At 43.8% G+C, this 20,968-nt stretch overlaps 1 protein-coding gene across 1 annotated transcript in view; it reads right to left on the bottom strand.

The window, feature by feature from the left end:
- Positions 1-20,968, bottom strand: part of SCML2 (Scm polycomb group protein like 2) — an 85,766-nt gene that overhangs the window by 20,577 nt on the left and 44,221 nt on the right. The window contains 2 exon segments of the mRNA XM_039914178.1: positions 2,364-2,496; positions 5,831-6,078. Of these exon segments, the coding sequence (XP_039770112.1) occupies positions 2,364-2,496; positions 5,831-6,078 (381 nt within the window).

Consider the following 20,968-nt stretch of genomic DNA (forward strand, 5'->3'; position numbering starts at 1 on the left):
GTAAACAACGTATTGTATAAGCAATACAGTCCTCTGGACCGTAAGCTCGTTGTGGGCAGGGAACGCGTCCAAGTGCTCAATGAATACAATCGAATGAATATGACAGGCACATTCCCTGCCCACAAGCAGCTTAGAGTGACTGGCTGATCGTCTCTCTTTGTTCACAAAAAGTCCTTTTTTTAAAAAATGAAAGCACTGACGCAGCTTCGTCGGCTCATCGTCAAGCAACTTCGCCGAAAAATTCATTCATTCAATCGTACTTACTGAGCGCTTACTGTGTGCAGAGCACCGTACTGAGCGCTTGGGAAATTCAGCGACAGAGAGAGCCGATCCCTGCCCACGGCGGGCTCACAGTCTAGGAGATTTAGCCACCAAGTCACGCCGGGCAGGGCTGGAGATGGGAGCTCCTTCAAAAAGGCAAGTGGAAAGACTGCTGGGTAGAAAGGCGCTTGCCGCTCTTCTTGCCTCCTAATCCAACCCAAGGATACGGGCTCCCCAATCCCAAGACCGCAGGCATTTGTTCTTTTTTAAGGTTTCTGTTAAGCGCTTACTATGTGCCAGGCACCATACTAAGCACCGGGGTAGAGACAAGCTAATCGGGTTGGACACAGTCCGAGTCCCACGTGGGGCTCACAGCTTTAATCCCCATTTCACAGAGGAGGAAACTGAGGCCCAGAGAAGTGACGTGACTTGCCCCAGGTCTCACAGGAGGTAGGTGGCGGGGCTGGGATTAGAATCCTGGTCCTCTGACTCTTGTCCCACCAGGCCACGCTCCTTATCTTCAAGGAGAAGCTTCGTGGCTCAGTGACAAGAGCCCGGGCCTGGGAGTCGGTGGTCGCGGGTTCTAATCCCGGCACCACCACCTGTCAACTGGGTGACTCTGGGCCAGTCACTTAACTTTTATGTGCCTCAGTTACCTCATCTGTAAAATGGGGATTAAGACTGTGAGCCCCACATGGGACAACCTGATTACCTCCTATCTACCCCAGTGCTTAGTACAGTGCTTGGCACATAGTAAGCGCTTAACAAATACCATCATTATTATTATTTTTGAAGCAGTGTGGCTAGTGCAAAGAGCACAGGCTTGGGAGTCAGAGGTCATGGGTTCTAGTCCCGTCCCCTCTACTTGCCTGTGTGACCGTGGGCAAGTCACTTCACTTCTCTGGGCCTCAGTGACCTCATCTGTAAAATGGGGATTGAAACTGTGAGCTCCATGTGGCAAAGGGACTGTGTCCAACCTAATATGCTGTATCTACCCCACTGCTTAGTACAGTGCTTGACACATAGTAAGCGCTTAACAAGTACCACAGTTATTATTATTATTCATTTTTCCAGAATCCTAGATAATAATGCTGGTATTTGTTAAGCGCTTACTATGTGCAGAGCACTGTTCTAAGCGCTGGGGGAGATACAGGGTCATCAGGTTGTCCCACATGAGGCTAGATGGCAGTAAAGGACAGACTGACTGACTGTGGGGATTCTCCCCGTTCCTTCCCTGTCCCACGGCTAAATGCTGGATGATCTCAGGCTACTCATCTCCACAAGCCCAAATGAGCAGCCGCCAAAGCTGACAATAGTCTCCTGGGATACAAAATTACCTCTAAAATCAAGCCATCCAATGCTACCCTGAATTAAACACTCAGCTATTCTAGGAAAGCCCAGAGAATGGAAAAGTAGCGTGGCTTAACGGAAAGAACAGGGGCCTGAGAGTAGGAAGACCTGAGTTCTAGTCCCAACTCGGCCGCTTGTCCGCTGGGTGACCTCGGGCAAGTCATTTAACTTCTATGTGCTCTAGTTACCTCATCTGTAAAACGGGGATTAAAAACTGTGAGCCCCACGTGGGACAACCTGATCACCTTGTATCCCCGCAGCGCTTAGAACAGTGCTTTACACACAGTAAGCGCTTAACAAATACCACCATTATTATTATTCTCATTCTCTGTGCCTCAGCTTCTTCACCTGAAAATGGGGATTCAATAACCTGCTTTCCCTCCTACTTAGACTGTGAGCCCCATGTGGCCCAGGGACTATGTCCAACCTGATTAACTTGTACCTACCCGAGCGCTTAGCACACAGTGAGTACTTAACGAATAGCACAGTTGGCATTATTCTTCTTACTATTGTTATTGTTACGCTTTCACTCGCACGTGTCAAAATGGATACCCAAAATCAACTCCAACCTTTCTGGTTTACAGCTAAGGCTTCCTTGCCAATGAGGAACTATTAACAAAATTAATTAAAATCAGGGTTTTCGCTGCATTTCCCCGTAGGTAAAACAATTGTTGATGTTCTTGAAAAACAAAATTGAAGTTAAAAGGAATACTAGAAGAATTAGACCCATGTTTTGAAACCCCTTAATTTACCTGTGGATATCAATGAGGCAGTTATTCCGGAAACTCCCATTCCATCTTTGAGAATCTGTGGACTGCTAATTTCTCCATCAGGCAAGTTGACAGGAGGAGTTGACGGAGGACACTGCTCTGGAAAAAGTTTTTTCTGTTTCAAAAAAAAACAAACCAAACCCAACAATAACGAAAATCAGTCAATAGTATTTATTGAGCGCTTACTAACTTGCAGAGCACTGTTCTAAATGCAAGGAAAAGTACAATACAACAGAATTAGCGGATATGTCCCCTGTCCTTAATGAGCTTACAGTATAGAGGAGGAAATAAAGAAATCTCCCAAACACCAATTACCTTCTAAGGTAATTTTTATCAGACTATTATATCAGTAATTTTTCCATTTAGAAGAGGGGTGGCTTTACCCTCTCCCTCTTATTTTGATAGAGAAATGATTGCTTTCCTGCTTTGATGAAGATCTGTACCCACTACCTATATTCTTTAGATTTTCCAGTTTGTCTACTATAAAATGACTCTTCATTGCCCTTAAACGCCACTCTTCCATGAGAGTATGAAGGAGACGCTATCCTAACAGGATGTTAGCAGTTGGAGCACGAAAGAGCTGTGGTTATTTGGTACAACCTCAAAAGGTACGTAATCCACCGTGCTTCTTTCCTTTCTCATGAAGCTACCCGTGTTTTAGACATTCATTTCCTCACGTATTTACTAACGAAGCGTGATTCAGTGTGAGAACTGCTGTTGCTCTATGCGAGGAGTATCGGGATATCAGCATCTGAGCACTCAGTCCTGGAACAATCGAAGTCAGTGCGGACCAGACGGCTCATGTCCAGGAACACGGGGGAGACGTAGGAATTCCTCCAGCTGACTCGACTGGATTAGATTTATGTGTGGGTTCAAACCGACCCTGGAGGAAAGGTTCACCTCATGTAGGTTCCAGCTCACAGAAATCTGCCATTACTTTTACAAATTCTGCCTGCTTCCTTCCAAAGCCCAAGCGCTCAGTACAGTACTCTGCCCACAGTAAACGCTCAATAAATACCATCGATGGATTGCCTGATTAGACGGTCAATTGTACTTACTGAGCGCTTACTGTGCGCAAAGCGGTATTAAGCACTTGGGAGACTTCAGTAAAAAAAATAAACAGACACATTCCCTATTCAAAACAAGCTTATGGTCTACTTATGCATTGATTCTCCACAGCTCAGTTTATTTCCCCAAGAATAATTCAGGACAAGTGTTGCTTTCCTTTCAATAATAACGCATTTGCCATTTTTGTAAAATGGCTATTAGACAAGGTGCTTTGAGATCAAATAATATGTATTGAGGGCTTCCTGTGTACAGAGCGCTGGTCTAAGCGCTCCACAGTACAGTACCAGCACTTAAAACAGCGCTTGGCACAGAGTAAGCGCTTAACAGATACCATAATTATTGTCTGCTGCATGAGCAAAGTCACTTAACTTCTCTGTGCCTCAGTTACCTCATCTGGAAAATGGGGTTTGAGACTGTAAGCCCCAGGGGGGAAAACACTTCCAAACTACGTTGGTTGGTTGGCAGCAGTGTGTAAATAAGGGTTCTTTTTCTGTATCAGTGGAATGCCTAAAGATGCACCCTCCAAGTACTTTTTAACCTGCTTATTTAATCTATTTACCCAGATATTTTCTTGCTGAATTTCAACTTGCTTCCCCTGTGGTTTACGTTTTATTAAGTGCATCGATATGTCCATCTTAGAGCTTCCCACTTAGAGCTGGCCTGAATCCATTTTCCTACATATACACCAGTCTCTAGTTGAAGCCTTCTGAAAACTGTAACGACGAAATACCTCTCACTTTGTCTATGCCACCTTAAATTCAAATCCAGTTTTCTGAAATGTCCGCTATCTTCCCAATTTAGTGTCAGCTGCGAATCTAAGCCAGTTCACGATTCTATTACACACAGTTTTACTGCCCGGGCCAGGACCACACCCAGTCAAAGACCACTTGATACTCTTCCACCCAATGTGACGAGCTACCTGCAGTGTGGGTGCCTGCCGTGACTTTCCGGATGATATCAGTTGCGCCAAATTGAAAATTAAGATTGAACATTTTTGCCTTTTCGGTTGAGGTTTTTACAATCGCACTATAATAGAGGTTTTCATCCTCATCCACAATTGTGGTATATGTACTGCAGTAAGCACTGGGGTGGATTCAAGATAATCAGGTTGAACAGAGTCCCCGTCCCACATACGGCTTACAGTCTTAATCCCCATTTTACAGATGAGGAAGCTGAGGCACAGAGAAGTGAAGTGACTTGCACAAGGCCACAGAGCAGACAAAGGGCAAACCTGAGATTAGAACTCAGGCCCTCATATTTCCAGGCCATGTTCTTTTTACTAGGTCACACCACAACTGCAGGTATAATCACCAGAAAATAAGATTTTGATTTCTGTCTTCAGAAGATAGTTCGGCAGCCCAAGAAGATACATGAAATTCATGATTTCAGGGCATTGTACCCTGCATGATTAATGTTTCCGAATGACTTTCATGGAAGATGAAATGGAAGTTAGGAGGATCTGAGTTCTAATGCTGGCTCAGCCACATCCCAGCTCTGCCACTTGTCAGCTGTGTGGCTGTGGGCAAGTCACTTAACTTCTCGGTGCCTCAGTTACCTCATCTGTAAAATGGGGATTAAAACTGTGAGCCCCACGTGGGACAACCTGATCACCTTGTATCCCCCAGCGCCTAGAACAGTGCTTTGCACATAGTAAGCGCTTAACAAATACCACCATTTTATGTCTGCTGCGTGACCTTGGACACGTCACCACTTCTTTCCACTGTATTCATTCATTCAATTGTATTTATTGAGCATGTACAGAGCCCTGTAGTAAGCGCTTGGAAAATACAATTCGACAACAGATAGAGACAATCCCTAAAGTGGGAATTTAGACTGTGAGCCCCATGTGGGTCGTGAACTGTGTCCAACGTGATTAACTTGTATCTACCCCGGTGCTTAGTTCAGTGCCTGGCACATAGTAAGTGCTTAACAAATATCATTAAAAAAAATACGTAAGAGACTCCAAGCAGTCTTACACATGCTCAGGGGCCATACTGTTCAAGTACTTGGGTATCCTCCCCTACCACCGCCCTGTCCCTCTTAGGCCCAAGAATATGCCATGTTGTAGAGGAAAAAAGTTACCTCAGCACAAGTCACTCTTGCCTACCAAATCAAATGTCAGCCTGTAATGGAAGTTCACATTTAAGACAGCAAATTTAAAACTCAATACTCCTTCCACGCTCTTTGCCTTGTGGTCAAAAGTCAAAGCCAACACTGTTTAAGATTTTTATATTTGTTAAGGGAAAAAATAGCTGCAGATTGAGACGATAACAAGTCATCTACAAGGCCCATCGTAACGAGGATACAACTGTAATCATGTCACAAAGAATGAACCATGCTACAGAGCCCCAGTGTGAATTTAAGTTGTGGGTGAAACTTACTTTTCTTCCTGGCTTAAGGCTTTTCTTTCTTGTTTTCAGATTTTCAGTATGAGCAGTGTTTTTGGTCGGGGGGACGGTTTTGGCAGTCTCCTTCTTGGGAGCTGAAGACTGTTCAGTTGGTTTATTCCGGCCTGGTTTCTTGCCCCGCTGTGCTGAAGTTGCGGCAGATTTCTGTGGAGACTGCATTGAACGCCGGGTCACTTTGGAAGGGGATGACTGTGTTTTTGCACTACTCTTTGTAATGGAAACTGAGGGAAAAAAATACAAAAAAAACCAAACAAAACAATAAAAAACTAATAAAATGAATGCCAGAAGTTACAGGTTCATATTTTGCATAAAGAGAGCTCAACTTTCTTCTTCAAGAGAAATTTTTTTTTAAAGTTTTGGTTGCAAATCCACTTTGATTGTAAAATAAAAAGTTAAGACATTTTAAAATGAAATACCACTTTGACACTCTGAAAACTTGGATTTCTAAAAGCCACTTTATTACCCAATTCCTCCCAGGAAATTTCAAATAAGGGGAAAAATAAAACCAATGAAATACAGTGCAACTTTGCATCAACACCCTTTTTTATGGCTTCCACATCTTTTCCCTGCTGATTATTAAAAACATTTATGGTAGAATTTCATTAATTTGGACGCCACTGGTATTTGTGACACTTTGAGACACCCCCCCCCCCCCCGGCCACTTTTCCCTCTCTATAGCTAAGGCCAGACCTGATAGTGATCTATATTATGGTTATAGTTGCAATTAAGATGAAAGCCGCCAGTGTAGATCTGCAGAAACAGCAGAAAATCAGTTACCAGAAAGATCTGAATGTCCAGAAGCCTTGAATCTATTTTTACAACTCAGAAAAAAGTCCATTTGTTCATCCTAAGTAAAGGAAATATCCACAAACATAACCCTGAGGGGAGGTGTGCCCATAGAAGGAAAATATGTATGCGTTTTGTAAATGCTTTTACAATTAGACTTTCACCAATTTAGACGAGATATCCCCCTTATGCCGAAGCTGTGAGGTTTTCCATATTTAATATCAAACGATCGATCATGTCCACTGAGCGCTTGCTGCGTGCAGATCCTTGTACTAAGTACAATTTAAGAGAGTTGATAGAAACGTTCCCTGCCCACAAGGAGCTCACAGTCTAGGATGGGAGACGGATATTAAAATAAATTACAGATAGCATCATCATCCATGGTATTTACTGAGTGCTCACCGTGTGCGGAATTACTGGACTAAACTCTGGGGAGAGCACAATTCAACAGGGTTAGTAGTGGGGTGAATAGAGAGTGCAAATTTGCAAGAAAGATACAGTAGGGCGAGAGAAGAGGGGAAAATGAGGGCTTAGTCGGGGAAGACCTCTTGGAAGAGATATGTTTTTAATAACACTTTGAAGATGATAATAATAATGTTGGTATTTGTTAAGCGCTTACTATGTGCCGAGCACTGTTCTAAGCGCTGGGGTAGACACAGGGGAATCAGGTTGTCCCACGTGGGGCTCACAGTCTTAATCCCCATTTTACAGATGAGGGAACTGAGGCACCGAGAAGTTAAGTGACTTGCCCACAGTCACACAGCTGACAAGTGGCCGAGCCGGGATTCGAACCCATGACCTCTGATTCCAAAGCCCGGGCTCTTGCCACTGAGCCATGCTGCTTCTCTAATAGTGATGGTTGGTTGCTTTTTTAAAAAAAAGTATTATTTTTTAAGGTATTTGTTAAGTGCTCATTATATGCCAGGCATTGTATTAAGCACTGGGGTAGATGCAGACTGATCAGGATGGACACAGTCCACGTCGCACGTGGGGCTCAGAGTCTTCATCCCCATTTTACAGATGAGGTATCTGAAGCACAGAGAAGTGAAACGACTCGCCCAAGGTCACACAGCAGACAAATGGCGAAACTTGTGTGCTTAATTTACTGAACTCTTACCTTGTGGTTGGGAGAGTTCAATATAATAATAATAATAATAATTATGACGGTATTTGTTAAGCACTTACTTGTGCCAAGCACTGCTCCAAGCGCTGGGGTAGAGACAAGGTAATCAGGTTTTCCCACGTGGGGCTCAGTCTTAACCTCCATTTTACAGATGAGGCCACTGAGGCACAGAGAAGTGAAGTGACTTGCCCAAAGTCACAGAGCTGCCTAGTGGCAGTGCCGGAATTAGAACCCAAGACCTCTGACTCCCAAACCCGGGCTCTTTTCGCTAAGCCATGGTCCTTCTCTATATATTGCTATATATCGCTTCTCAATATAACAGAGTTGGTGGACAGGAGCTCACAGTCTAGAAAGGGAGACAGGAACTAATATAAATTAAAAAATTGCAGATATGGAAATCAATGCTATGGGGCTGAGGGAAAATTTTAAAGCACTCGGAATGTGTGCAATACATTACAAGATACGTTAGAATATAAAGAACAGTATAAAACACCAAGTCCGAAGGTTGGCTGTTGGGCTATGGTTTATAATCACAAAATTTATAGTTAAAAATGATGGTGAATCCCAATTCATTTATCCTTAAAACTACCCCATGAGTCCCAGAATTGAAATAACTGGGCCTTTGGAGGAGCAGCTAAAAGAATTAAAATTAGATTGCGTAGGCTTTTTGCCTTTGAGTTTGAGTTTTATGCGATTGGGTGTCTAGCCCATGGAGAGAAACACACACACAAATGCAGTTAAGGATTAGAGTTGCAAGCCGCTATGGAAATTAAATGTGAATAAGCTTAATAAAGTCAGCTTCTAAAACACTTTTCCCTTGTCTAGCCATATGGGCTCTGTATAACTCTTCTGTTCAACCTCATAGGAGGCGCTTTCCTTTCTAAAACACATTTGTCTCTGAAATACCGTTCACATTTGCCAATTTCAAATGGAAAAAATAATTTGACCCAAGTACCAATGTGAAAAGAGCCCATTCTTTTAACAATTATGGAAATAGGGTCCTCTTAAATAAACTTTAAAAAACTGACTGCTTCTTTTTCCTTCTGTATAGTCTCTTCCTATTCATGAGCAATGCATTAGAAAGACTGAATTTTAAATGCCAAACAAAAATCCAATAGGCTAAATATTCTGTTCATGCAAAATGAGCTTCATCATAATAAAATACTCTGCTTAGGAGGGTACTCCACTGCATAATCACTATAATTTCCATGTAGCAGCCAGAAGAAAGGACTGAACAACTATTAACAAAATTAGCAGAAACGTTTTGCTACAATTTTCTAGCGTCTGCATCCCGTAACTTTCGATCACCTCTTTCTACACAGCGGCAGGAAAAAATCCAACACGACCTTTCAGCTTTAAAAAATGTTACGCCTTTTACATCGCTTTATGCTTAACGTAACTCAACCTCATCAAACGACCCAAGATTTACTTTCCCCCCCTCTCCATCTAAAAATAAAGGATAAAGGATGTATTGCAGGCTCAGAGTCCCTAAAGTAAACCCCACCAAGTTTTCGACTGGGATGTTGTTCCGAAAAGGATCGCTCGTATTTATGGTACAAAAGCTAACAAGCGCACAATGACGGTGATTTTCTGGTCTGACTATTCACCCGCTCTCAAGTAATTCTTTATTGGGGCTTCCTACCTGTAAGTATATTCCAGAGCTGGATTTAGCATTAAGGTTGCTTAGGTTCTGCTTGATAGTCTGCTTCCAGCAGGCACGAAACGTTTGGCTTTTTCTTTTTCTTTTTTTTGGGAGAAAGCAAGTCTACAACAAAGCCCATAATGCCTGTGCAGGACTGAAATACTGGCAAATGGAAACGCATCTATTTGCATTTATTGGCTTAAGGAGTGGGGGAGAAAGGGGGGGAAAGGAAAGAGAAGGGGAGGCCGAGGAGACTGCTAAAGTAATTCACATATTGTCTGCAGGCTGTATTGACAGTGATCATCAGTCACCTGCTCATAAAGGTTACACTGGGTCACAGAATCTGGAGAGAAACGAAAAGACATGCAAAAATCTAGCTGGCAGCCCGCTGCATCTGTAGACCAAGATATTGCCGCTGGACCACGTGTTCTAAAAACTAAGACGTTTTAATAGTCTCAAGAGGGCTTGTTAAAATATATCATTGAAAAGAATGGAAAGAGAAAAAGAAAAGAAAAAAAATCCAGGCCCTGTTTGTAATTACTGCGCTATTTAACTGGGATTCTTAAAAGGGAGAAGGGACATTTGTTGTTTTTTCTGGTAGCTTTTCTTTGCATCACAACCAGTCATTTGCACAAGCAAAACAAAACGTTTGTTTTCAGGAAGTTCTAATGAAAAACAAAGTACCAAATGTTTTAAATTTCATGGGTTAAGGGAACAATTATTTTTGGTGTGTTTTTAACCATTTCACTTATGCGAAAAAGGCCAGCATTAATCCTTCAAAGACCATTAAGATAACATTTACTGACTATACAAACTAAACTCACTGTAAACTAGAACCCAATCAAAATGCCAAAAGAAGTGTCAAATGTTTTCAAATCGTTAAGTAATGAAGAACATTACACTGAGCACTAACATCACTTTGGTCTACTGTTTACTAAAAAAAAATGTTTTTAAGTTTTCAAATATCATTCCAAGATCTTACCTACTCCACAAATGAATTAATTATACCTCCAATGTGATTATAAACCTCTTATGCCATATGGTGAGAGGAAAAGACAAGTGTGATAAATTTATTTGCCTATATTTTAACGAGTATTAGGAGTAGAAAGTTCACCTTAAAAATATGAATCCAAAAATTTAAATGAACTGTTTTAACTAATGAATTTTAAAGGAGGAAAACATTTAGGGTGGTCACGGGTTTCTTTTTTTAAAGAAACATATTTGAAAAAAATGCTCTTTGCTCATTTAAAGTCTTGAGTATTTTCTGTCCTTTTGAAGTAGGGAAATGTCTTGAAGAAAGATTTATTAATACATATGTAAACCAACACACACACACACACTTCCTACATACCTCTCTGATAGAACCTTTGAAAACGAATGCTACATAAGAAATATTGTTTAAAAAACTGGCATATCATTTCTTTAAAAATCAGCACCTCAAAGTTTGTACTGCCGGAAACAGTCGCACTGGATGCATAAAGTTTTTTTTAACACAAAACAATCAATAGGAAGCCATATAATAAACATGCCAGTAATCAAATACTTGAAACAGGAAAAAAAACCCCTTAAATAATTCTCAAGGAACAATTAATTACAGATCACTTCACACCACATCTGAAATTCAGTAATAGATACATGGGGGTGCTTGAAATAGTTGTTTAGAGGTCAATATTAAGTCTCTGTCATCCTAAAAGAGCAAAATTGTACTTTTTTTTAAATAATATGTGAATTACTGGCATGGGGTTGAAGAGGAGAGAGCCCAAAATCGACAGCATCTTTCATCTTTATGATAATAAGTTCAAGGTTTGTTTGTGGATATTTGTATACAGTGTATCTGTTCTAGATTAGGCCAGACAACTAATAAGAATACAATACTCGTTATAAAAATTAAAAAGGCCCGGGGAAAATCAACATTATCCATATAATTGGAAATAGTCTACAACACAACTGAAAAACCACAATTCATTCAACATCCCATGGGCTTTCCCACATTGCGGAGATGAATAAACTTTGCTCTGACTTTATTTTTGTTGCTTTTAAATCAGTTACCAAAGACAAAATATTTTAAACTCGACATGCCTATCGCTCAGAAGAAAAAGATGCCTGGTTTATACTATCACATCATAAAGTCATACAAACTCTCAGAGAAATAGGAAATGAATTAAGAGTATAAAAAGTTGAACTCATCATTGTATATAAAAATACAATGGTCATGGTTTATTGGGGCAAATATTGTGGGAAAAAAAAGAGAGTCCAATCCTTCCCTCCAGTGGCTAATTCCATTTTCAGACCAAACAATGCATACTGATATTGTGAGATATGGCAAAACTAATTGGAGATTAGGGAAAAGGGATTTTAAAGGGTGGGGGCTACTTCTAAAGAAAAAAAGCCCTCAAGAAAAAAACAAACCTCAAACTACATATTTTTATGGCCCCAGTTTTTTTATTACAATTATTATCCTTCTATATTTTTCTTCCTACTGTTAGAACAGAAACCGTATTTGCTGGGAAGCATTTACTAATTGGTAATGAAGGTTCCGCACTGATTAAATTTGGTTTAGCTATTAAATTGATTGTTCAAGCTTAGTGGAAAGAGCCCGGGCTTGGGAGTCAGGGGTCATGGGTTCTAATCCCTGCTCTGCCACTTGTCAGCTGTGTGACATTGGGCAAGTCACCTAACTTCTCTGTGCCTCAGATACCTCATCTGTAAAATGGGGTTTGAGACTGTGAACCCCACATGGAACAACCTGATTACCTTGTATCTAACCCAGCGCTTAGAACAGTGACTGACACATAGTAAATGCTTAACAAATGCCATAATTATTATTATTTTTAAGTCTAACTAAAAAGGTTTAATGTATGCTTGCTGCATTCAGTAAGCACTCAGTAAATACTACTGACACTGATTTTCTGAATATGCAGTGTCTAATGAAAAGAACATGTGTCTGGAATTCAGGGGAACTGGATTCGAACCTCGATTCTGCCACTGGATTCATGTGTGACCTTGGGCAAGTCAAAGCTTCTCTGTGCCTCACTCTCCACATCTGTAAAATGGGGTATAGTGCCTGTCCTCCCTCTCAGATTTGTGAGCTCTGAGACAGATTCTGTCTGACAATTATCTCGTACCCGCCTCACCACCTAGCACATAGTAAACACACAGTAAGCGCTCAATAAATATGATTGAACTCAGAACCATAATTATGGGTATGGGTTTTTTATTGGTTGCAGCAAATAGTAAAATGTTTTTACTTCCCATCCTGAAATGGCCTACAGTTGTCAGTACACAGCCACGGAAGCAGAAATGTGTATCACTTCCCTATCCTTTTATTCCCCCCATGGTACTTTTTAAAGCGCTTACTGCGTGCCAGATACTGTTCCAAGCGCTGGGGTAGATACAAGCTAATGAGGTTGGACTCAGTCCCTGTCCCACATGGGGCTCACAGTCTTAATCCCCATTTTCCAGATGAGGAAACTGAGGTACTGAGAAACCAAGTGACACGCCTAAGATCACCCAGATGAGGGGCACAGCCAGAATTAGAACCCAGATCCTTCTGACCCAGGCCCGTGCTCTATCCACTAGGCCTTGATTCTATTTATTGCTATCTTGATTCTATTTATTGCTACTGTTTTTGTCTGTCTCCCCCGATTAGACTGTAAGCCCGTCAAAGGGCAGGGACGGTCTCTATCTGTTGCCGATTTGTACATTCCAAGTGCTCAGTTCAGTGCTCTGCACATAGTAAGCGCTCAATAAGTACTACTGAATGAATGAATAGGCCACCCGGCTTCCCAGGGAGGATCTCTAAAAATATGACCGATTCCCATTTTGACTTCCCTTCGCTCACTCGGCCCTTTGATCCACTGGATCTGGTGTGCCCCTACTTGTGAACACACTTCCAAAAACAAGTCATCAATTCTGTGGAGAGGCCAGTTATCCCGGTTTATAATACTATTCTGCTTTTCGGCTTGCCTGTCTTCCCTACCCAGCTCTAAATCGGAACCGGGGGCTCCCGGCTCCTTTTTAATTGCCAGCCTCTGAGACGGGTTTAACCGTGACTCCCGCCACATCTGAAATTTCGGTGTAGCGGATCTAATGGGGGGATGCAAATGCTTTGGAACAGCCCTCTGGAAGGACCCCCTCAAAAGAAGACTCTAGGATATACAACCTTTATTCACTCCACCCTCGGCCCCACAGCACTTATGTCAACATCCGTAATTTATATTAATGTCTACCTTCTGCTCTAGGCTGTGAGCTCTTTGTGGACAGGGAACGCATCTACAGACTCTGTTGTACAGTACTCTCCCAAGCACTCAGTACAGTGCTCTGCACATGAATTTTTACTAAAGGCATGCCTTTTGGATGAAACCCTCCTTTCCTCTTCTGCCACTCCCTTCTGCATTGCCCTGACTTGCTCCTTTTATTCATCCCCCTTCCCAGCCGCACAGCACTTATGTACATATCTGTCATTTATTTATTTCCATTCCTGTCGGTCTCCCTCTCTACAGTGTAAGCTCTTGATGGCAGGGAATGTGTCCGTTATATTGTTATATTATACTCTCCCAAGCACTCTGTACAGTTGTCTGCACACAGTAAATATGCACAATATGCAAATATGCACAATAAATGCGACTGTCTGATACTAAGCGCTCAATAAATACCATTGATCCATTATGTGAAACCCCTGTCTTTTCGCCAAGTATCAAGGCACTCTGGGAATAAAAGTGCTAAATAAAATTAGATAAAAGCAATGTCATTTCGATCCACTATATGACCAGCATAACGTGCGTGACGCTTGTAAGCTCACTGTGGGCAGGGAATGTGTCTGTTTATTGTTATATTGTACTCTCCCAGGCGCTTAGTACAGCCCTCCGCACACAGTAAGCGCTCAATAAATATCATCGGCTGACTGGATTCTGATATTCATGAGGGCTGATGGTGGCCTCCCCGTGAGAAAGCAATCGACCCTAATCATCTGCTTCGAGGACTCGTACTCGTGGTCATAAATAATAAATAATGATGGTATTTGTTAAGTGCTTACTACATGCGAACCACTGTTCTAAGCGCTTAGGGGATACAAGGTGATCAGGTTGTCCCACGTGGGGCTCCCAGTCTTCATCCCCATTTTACAGATGAGGTAACTGAGGCATCGAGAAGTGAGGTGACTTGCCCAAAGTCACACAGCTGACAGGTGGTGGAGCCGGGATTAGAACTCACGACCACTGACTCCAAAGTTTGGGATCTTTCCACTGAGCCACACTGCTTCATGAGGTAAAAGATTCCCAAGGACCAACATTGGCTTCCAAATTCCTGGTGGTTTTTGCTTTCTCTTCTCCATCAGACAGAACCCTCGAGGGCAAGGATCGTATCTTCTGCACCATCTGTTTCCAGGTGCTCGAGCAGAGTCCGTACAAACAGCGGTTAGTAAATTTACTAGGTTGAGATTGTCCACCGCTTCTCTACCGCAGTCACTTCGAAAGCACCGTTTTAAGGGCTGAATCTAAAAATTCAGGACAACACCCAATATCTGGTTCAAGAGAACCCCAGCAAGGAGGACGTAAGCGACGGACCAAAGGTTGACGCTGGGCAGGTTGCCACATTCGCCCCTTTCGCCTCCTCAAGTCGACGATAATGATGGTGCTTTGATATTTGGGGGAGGATTTTATCCATTCCATATGTCAAAGACCAATCCCGGAGATGTTTAGGCGGACTCTCCCTGCTTAAAGGGTCTTTGTCCGTATGCAGTCGTTAAGACTGGTGGCTTTGACATTTTTGTAACTAGAGCACTGACTTGGACCGGAAAGATTGGAAACCTTAAAGTGCCTCAGAGACGGTCGAAGGTGTATTAAAAGGATAGCGGCAGGCGTCGCTACCATTTCTTCAGGCCTTCTTTCCACTTCAGCATGACGACAGTGATACAGCTGCTAAATGACTAACCTACAGTTCCAGAACTGGACGGAGTACGGACTTGATGGGTTGAATTACATTTTCCGACCAAATCCTTTTCTCGAAATTAGGGTCGAGTCCCCCAGATCAAGTCGGTAGCGTGCTGTCAACGTTCGTCAAACCCAAATGGACCCATCCTGGACACATATCTCCACTGACAATAGAATTGTTACAGTTCACCGAGAAATTTGGGACTTTGAACTTTCAAATCACTTCCCTTGGGATTTCCCTCCTTCCCCCTCTATAAAGCACTGGAATTTTCTCTGGCAACTAGCTCTGCATGCTTAGCGAGCGTGTAAATGTTCTTCTTTTCATCCCAATAGAGAGTCTTCACCTGGACCTTATGTTTCGGATTGACTTGGGGACAAGATACCCTAACTTGAGACTGTCATTCATTCAACAGTATTTATTGAGCGCTTACTATGTGCAGAGCACCGTACTAAACGCTTGGAATGTACAAATAGGTGACAGATACGGTCCCTGCCCTTCGACGGGCTTACAGTCATCCTTAATAACATGACGGATCCCAACGGGTATCGATGATGTCGAGCACTGGTTCGGATGAGTGTATCATTGGCGATTACAGAAAATAACATCCCTGCCCGCTGGGTAATGGCACCTCACGATCGCACTGGCACTGTAGTGAAGTCACTCCCGGTCATAAATGGATGCCGGCAGGAGAGATAATAATGGTATTTATTGAACCTCGACTGAGTGCGGTACACTCTACTAAGCCCTTGGGGTAGTACAAAAGAAGCACAAGACACATCCCCTGCCCACGAGGAACGTACACTCTAATTGGTAAGGTGGACTTAAAAAACATGTACATACATTAAATATTTTCTCACATATAAAAAAAAAATTTAGCTCACAACGTGCCACACCCTTGCCCGATTACTTGCCCATTGCACTCTGTGCCCCAGGGAGAAGGTAACTGAAGAATCAATGGCATTTATTGAGCGCTTACTGCATGCAGGGCACTGTACTGAGCGCTTTCACCAAGGCCAAAAGTGCAAGTAGCAGTGAGCAGGTCACTAGCACTAGAATCGATTACTTTACGCGGGTGTTCGGTCCTCAAGACTGAGAACTAAAACTTGTCCGTTGCTCTTAACAAAAGGTTCCACTGCTTATTAATTTGAGTGTTTACTATGTGCAGAGCACTGTGCTAAGTGCGCAGGAAAGTACAATTCCCAATGTTCCCTGCCCAAAATGAGTGCATTTTCTGAGGTGCTTATGAGTTATGGATCGCCAACATCACTTAGCACAACCCTCATGTCATATGGGAATCAAATCAATCCAACTGCGAAATTTTCCATTTCAGCTCAGTATCTGAGATTTCTTAAAAATGCCGAGTGTCACGAGACCAAGTAGGAGAAAATACACGAAAAGCAGTGTGGCCTGGCGGATAGAGCACGGACCTGCGAGTCAGAAAGACCTGAGTTCTCATCCCGGCTCTGCCCCTTGTCTGTTATGTGAACCCGGGTAAATTGCTTTACTTCTGTGTGACTCAGTTACCTCATTTGTAAAGTGGGGATTAATACCGTGAACCTCACGTGGGACACGGACTGTGTCCAACCTGATTAGCTTGTGTCGACCCCAGTGCTTAGTACAGTGCCTGGCACAGGGTGATTCACAAATACCATAAAAAAAGAATTACTCTGAATAGATTTATTTTTCAAATCACACGACATAATGCCTTTTCTTGACTGGTGTACCCAACTGTCGACCGTTTTACTTCCTGGACTGCATAAAACCAACATTACGCAGGGTTAACTTGAAAAACACAGCATCGATTTTCCCTAAAGGTCTGGGCCTCTGGGACATGTTATATTTTCTCAAACTATTTTAAGCTCCCAAATCCATATTCCAATAAGCTATGGCCCAGGGAAGCATCCACCGGCATGAAGATGAGCTACTGCTTCTGGACCATTCCTCCTCCTGCTCTTCCTCCTCCTCTCCATCGTCATCAATGGAATTTATTGAGCGCTTACTGTGCGCAGAGCTCTGTACTAAGCGTAGTTGGCAGACATGTTCCCTGCCCACAAAGAGATTACAGTCCAGAGGACGAGCTCAGTCTAGAGCTCCCTAGACTGCCCTGGGGTTTTTTCTAGGAACCTGGGCCCCGCTAGTCCCTAAGAGAGAAGGCAGGGCACTTCTAGTCCTCTCAATCTCTGTGCCTCAGTTGCCTCAGCTCTAAAATGGGGATTAATACCGTGAGTCCCATCTGGGACGTGGATTAATCAATGGCATTTATTGAGCACGTGTGCGCAGAGCACTGTACGAAGTGCTTGGGAGAGAATAAATTCTAATACAAGTATTAATAATAATAATACTTGCTTTGCTTTGTTGTCTGTCTCCCCCTTTCTAGACTGTGAGCCCATTGTTGGGTAGGGATGGTCTCTATCAGTTGCCGAATTGTATTTTCCAAGCGCTTAGTACACAGGAAGCGCTCAATAAATACGATTGAATGAATGGATGAATGAGCAATAATAATAACTGTGGTATTTCTTAAGTGTTTAATCTGTGTCAAGCACTGTACTAAATGCTGAGCTAGCTGATAATAATAATGTTGGTATTTGTTAAGCGCTTACTATGTGCCGAGCACTGTTCTAAGCACTGGGGTAGACATAGGGGAATCAGGTTGTCCCACGTGGGGCTCACAGTCTTAATCCCCATTTTACAGATGAGGGAACTGAGGCACAGAGAAGTTAAGTGACTTGCCCACAGTCACACAGCCGACAAGTGGCAGAGCTGGGATTCGAACTCATGAGCCCTGACTCCAAAGCCCATGCTCTTTCCACTGAGCCACGCTGCTTCTCGACCGACATGACTACATGTCCTGACAGCTACATGACCGACAGGACCCATATGGGGCTCGCAGTCTAAAGAGGAGGGAGAGCAGGGATTGACTCTTGGCAGATGAGGGATCTGAGACCCAGAGAAGTAAAGTGACTTGCCAGTGGGCCAACAAGCGGCGGAGTCGGGATTAGAAGCCAGGTCCGACGGACTCCCAGGCCCGGTTGAGGTTAAAGGAGCAGATTTCAGGCTCCTCGCTGTTTCGAGTCCAGTAAAATTTTCCCTAAAGGTCTGGGCCTCCGGGACATGCCAGTGCTCTAAGAGTCCGAGGTTGTTCCCCCAGGCCGGCTGGAGCGGGGTCCGCGGAGAGCCTCGGGGGGCTGGCGGCCGGCCTCTCTTCCAAAGATCAGGTCGGCGGCGAAGGGACCGGTTGAGGGTCACATGGCTGTTGCTTCTTCCTCACCCCGCCCCCAAACCCTGGCAGGTGCAGCTGAAATGGCCCCAGTCCTGTCACTGGGGCTGGTGGGTGGCCCCACAATCCAGGGCGGTACCCATGATGATGGTATCTGTTAAGGGCTTAAATGCGCGCAGCACTGTTCTAAGCGCTGGCGAAGATACAAGCTAATCAAGTTGGCCCGCGTGGGGCTCACAGTCTTAATCCCCATTTTACAGATGAGGTCACTGAGGCACCGAGAAGTGACTTGCCCAAAGTCACACAGCTGACAAGCGGCAGAGCCGGGATTAGACCCCAGGACTTCTGACTCCCAAGCCCGGGCTCTCTGCACTAAGCCACGCTGCACGATAGCAAGGTTGCTGCAGATTCATTTGATTGTATTTATCGAGCGCTTACTGTGTGCAGAGCACTGTCAGCTTGGGAGGGTATGACACAAGTATACAAGCACTTCGTACAGTGCCTGGCACGTAATAAGTGCTTAATAAATACCGTAATACAACGATAAACTGACACATTCCCTGCCCACAATGAGCTTACAGTCCAAAGCAGCCAAGATCCTACCCTTCTATACTCACGCTGCTGCTCGTATAATAATTGTGGTATTTGTAAAGTGCTTACTATGTGCCAAGCACTGAACCTTGTGCTGGGGTAGATACGAGATCATCAGGTCCCACATGGGGCTCGCAGATGGAGAACAGATACTGAACCCCCATTTTGTAGATGAGGAAACTGAGGCTCAGAGAAGTGAAGCATAAGGTCGCAGAGCTGACCAGTGGCAGAGCCAGGATTAGAACCCAGGTCCTCGCTCTTTCCACTAGGCCACAATGCTTTCCTGCAGAGCAGTATGAAACAAGCAATCAACAATATATCCTGAGCACTTACTGTGTACATCCATGGCATTGTATAAGGTGAACAGAGGAGGATAGTAAAATGGGAATTAATAATAATAATAATGTTGGTATTTAAGCGCTTACTACGTGCAGAGCGCTGTCATGAGCGCTGGGGTAGATACAGGGGAATGAGGTTGTCCCACGTGAGGCTCACAGTGTTTACCTCCATTTTACAGATGAGGGAACTGAGGCACAGAGAAGCAAAGTGACTTGCCCAAAATCACGCAGCTGACAAGCGGCGGAGCCGGGATTAGAACCTACTATCTCTGACTCCTAAATCCTTGCTCTTTCCACTAAGCCACTGTGAGCCCCTTGTGGGACATGGACTGTGTCCAACCTTAATTAACTTGTATCTACACCAGTGCTTAGTACAGTGGCTGGCACATAGTAAATACTTATCAAATACCATTAAAAAAAAAAAGATTTAAAAAATAAAAATAAAAGACACAGTCCAGCGCTTTAAGGCATTTATAGCCTAATGGTAGGAGAGAGACAAAGATGCCTACATCCAGTGGAAACGGGAGGAAAAAGCAGACACAGCTGAGAATAAAGGAAGTGGAAAATGTAAATAACTAAATCACTGACGTTGACACAGGTGCCCAAGGTGGATGTTGGGGTGATGGGGTGGGGCAATGGGAATTAGCGTCCCCCTGGAGAAGGAGGGTTTTAAAGTTGGGGACAGCCACGGTCCGGCAGATTGGGTTCTAATGCCAGCTCCTCGCCCGCCAGGATTAGAACCCATATCCTTCCGACTCCCAGGCCCGGGCTCCATCCATCAGGTCACGCTGCTTCTCTTCACATTCGCCCCACTTTCCGCTCCACAGCACTTCCGTACGTACCCTTACACCCTGCCATCTCCCCTGTCTGTAACTGACTTTCATATCTATTTCCCCTTCTAGACTCTAAACTCCCTGTGCGTTTGCCATGCGTTCACACTCCCTTAGAAAACACCGCTCAGTGCCGCCTACTCTAGGAGCAGATCGCTCTACTCGACACCTTGTTCTTGTAAAAAAAATAACTGCGGATCACAGGGGCTGGTGGAAAGGTGCTTTGAGCATCAGGTTGACATTATCCCCTTGACTCATCTCTCACATTCCACCCACATAGTCAATCTGCCGCCAAATCCTGTCAGTTCTACCTTCACGACGTTATTAGACTCCTCCCTTTCCTCTCCTTCGAACTACGGCGATACTGAAGCACTTATCCTACCCAGCCCTGACTCCCACACGGCCTTCTCACCAACTTCCTTTCTATCCACTCTTCAGCCTGCGGCCCGGATCGCTTTAAAAAAACAAGGAACGAAACAAAAAAGGCCTACGTCCACGTCTCCCCCCTGAAAACCTCCACTTTTTGAGAAGCAGCGTGGCTTAATGGAAAGAGCCCGGGCTTGGGATTCAGACGTGGGTTCTAATCCCGGCTCCGCCACTTGTCTGCTGTGTGACCTTGGGCAAGGCACTTCTCTACGCCTCAGTGACCTCGT

Source organism: Ornithorhynchus anatinus, chromosome 15 (genome assembly GCF_004115215.2).
Source record: "Ornithorhynchus anatinus isolate Pmale09 chromosome 15, mOrnAna1.pri.v4, whole genome shotgun sequence".
NCBI lineage: Eukaryota > Metazoa > Chordata > Mammalia > Monotremata > Ornithorhynchidae > Ornithorhynchus > Ornithorhynchus anatinus.